Below are 1,882 nucleotides of genomic sequence, written 5' to 3'. Positions count from 1 at the left end.
AAACGCGGTCTTTTTAAGACAAAAAAACGCATTTCGCTATCCGTCTTTTGAGTCTGAGTTTAATTATAAAGACTCAATTCAAAATGTGCCTCGCAATAGTTCGTTAAGGTTGGATGGGTAACACTGTGTCGAGTTGCGCTCTTGAGGTGTTGCCGCTTGGTGCGTTAACGAGTTATAACCCATTGCGGCTCACTGGCCGCACTTTAAATTACGCTTTACACACAAAAAATACTTCGTGGGTGAGTAAGTGTGCCGATGCGTTGGGTTGGCGCACTGCGCCAACTCCTGAAAATTCACACTTACCATCCTTCAGCTTTTCGCCATCCCAATGCCCGTCGTAGGTGAAGTCGTAGAACTCCCAGCTGGTCCCCTTTTTGTCGCCCTGAGGCATCGAGTAGCTGACCACGCCATCCGACCATCGGCACCCATATAGTTCCACCCTCATGCAGACGGTTCGCATGTGAGAACTGTAGGGAAGGAAGCGCACTTTGCTTGCCCATATGGGCGGGTCCAGGATGGTCTTCGACTCCAAGTAGGTGTTGATGTTTCCCTTGATCTCCTCCTCATTTGCTTTCGTTCGATACCGCTTCCATTTCTGCAGCCGAGGTCTGCAAGCAAACAATTTTCGTTCAGTTTTTTTCGGTTCGGCAGAGGGACGAGGTGATTCTAACCTGTAAAACTCCAGCATGTAGGCTTCGGCGAACTCGACGCCTTGACCATTGCCGAATCGGCCCTGCGTTTCGGTGGCGGTGATCATGTGGACCGTCTTCAGGTCGACTTCTATAAATTCGTTGGTGTCGGGGGTGGCCTGGGTGGCCGGACACCAAGCGCCCCCATTCGTCTCCGTCCGCACTCTGCAAACAGATAACTAAATGAGGTTTTTTTCGTTTTCGGAACGCGCCAAATCCATAAGTTCGAGGCGCTTTACGACCGACGTTTATCATTTCGGAAAGTTGCCGAGATATAGGAAAGTTTGGGGAGGAGCGGGCGTAAATCATTAGTTTGATGGGGCGCCCGAGGACGGGGCCGAACATACTTTGCCCGTCTGAGTATGATGAGTTTGTTGCCAGTTTTTATTCACTGTCCAGGGACGAAATTGCTACTAAAATTCTTCGGGCAACATGCGGTATACCGTTACAGCCGAGATGAGAAGGCCAACTGACAATGACGTCACCAAGGCCGGTTTCGACTGCAAGTAGGCCGAACAGAGTCAAGAAGACGCTAATTTATACAATTCCCAATTGTCCTTCTTACATGTCAAAATTTAACTCAATAAGTAGACAAAGTAGAGATAGAAAAAATGAATTACTCGAACAGGAACATTTACGAAAGGCTCTCCCAGAAAGTAAAAACAGTTTCCACGCGTATAAGAAGTCAGTAACGTTTGAAGATTTTGAACAATTTATGTATATTTTCAACTCTTGGTCTCTCCCTGATGAGTGGCATAAAACAATGACTAAACAAAATCAACTAATTCTATTTAAAATTGAGAATTCTCCTGGACCGGTTATCACATACTCAGTTACTATAAATTCAAATTTAAAATTAGAAACTTACTTATTTGAACAGGAAATTTTTTTGCAGGTTGACAAATTTAAATTTCCATTTGTTTTGAACGACATCAACATTTTATCTAGTTTAATAGAAGACATTAATAATATAACAGTTAACAAAAGTGACGAGTCAACTATTAAACAAAACCAAACGTACCAACGCAGCATAAATCACATTTGTAACATTTCAAAAAATTTGAATTGTGAAGAAAATAATGACCTGTTAGTTTTTGTTTCTGAACAGCTAATTATGTCTACACAATCCACAGTAAGATATCGATATTCACCCGACACTATAATTCTATGTTCGATATTAAATACAATAAGTT

General features: G+C 42.9%; 1 protein-coding gene across 1 annotated transcript in view; it reads right to left on the bottom strand.

The window, feature by feature from the left end:
- The window catches only part of LOC109543330 (discoidin domain-containing receptor 2), a gene marked incomplete in the record, with an annotated part of 18,910 nt that overhangs the window by 7,111 nt on the left and 9,917 nt on the right, over positions 1–1,882 (bottom strand). Inside the window, 2 exon segments of the mRNA XM_048669715.1 lie at positions 304–608; positions 672–854. Of these exon segments, the coding sequence (XP_048525672.1) occupies positions 304–608; positions 672–854 (488 nt within the window).

This window comes from Dendroctonus ponderosae, unplaced genomic scaffold, assembly GCF_020466585.1.
Source record: "Dendroctonus ponderosae isolate FM_Combo_2020 unplaced genomic scaffold, Dpon_F_20191213v2 Dpon_F_20191213_9, whole genome shotgun sequence".
Lineage (NCBI taxonomy): Eukaryota > Metazoa > Arthropoda > Insecta > Coleoptera > Curculionidae > Dendroctonus > Dendroctonus ponderosae.
Note: the sequence above shows the minus strand (reverse complement) of the source record. Positions and strands in the feature narration are given on the sequence as shown.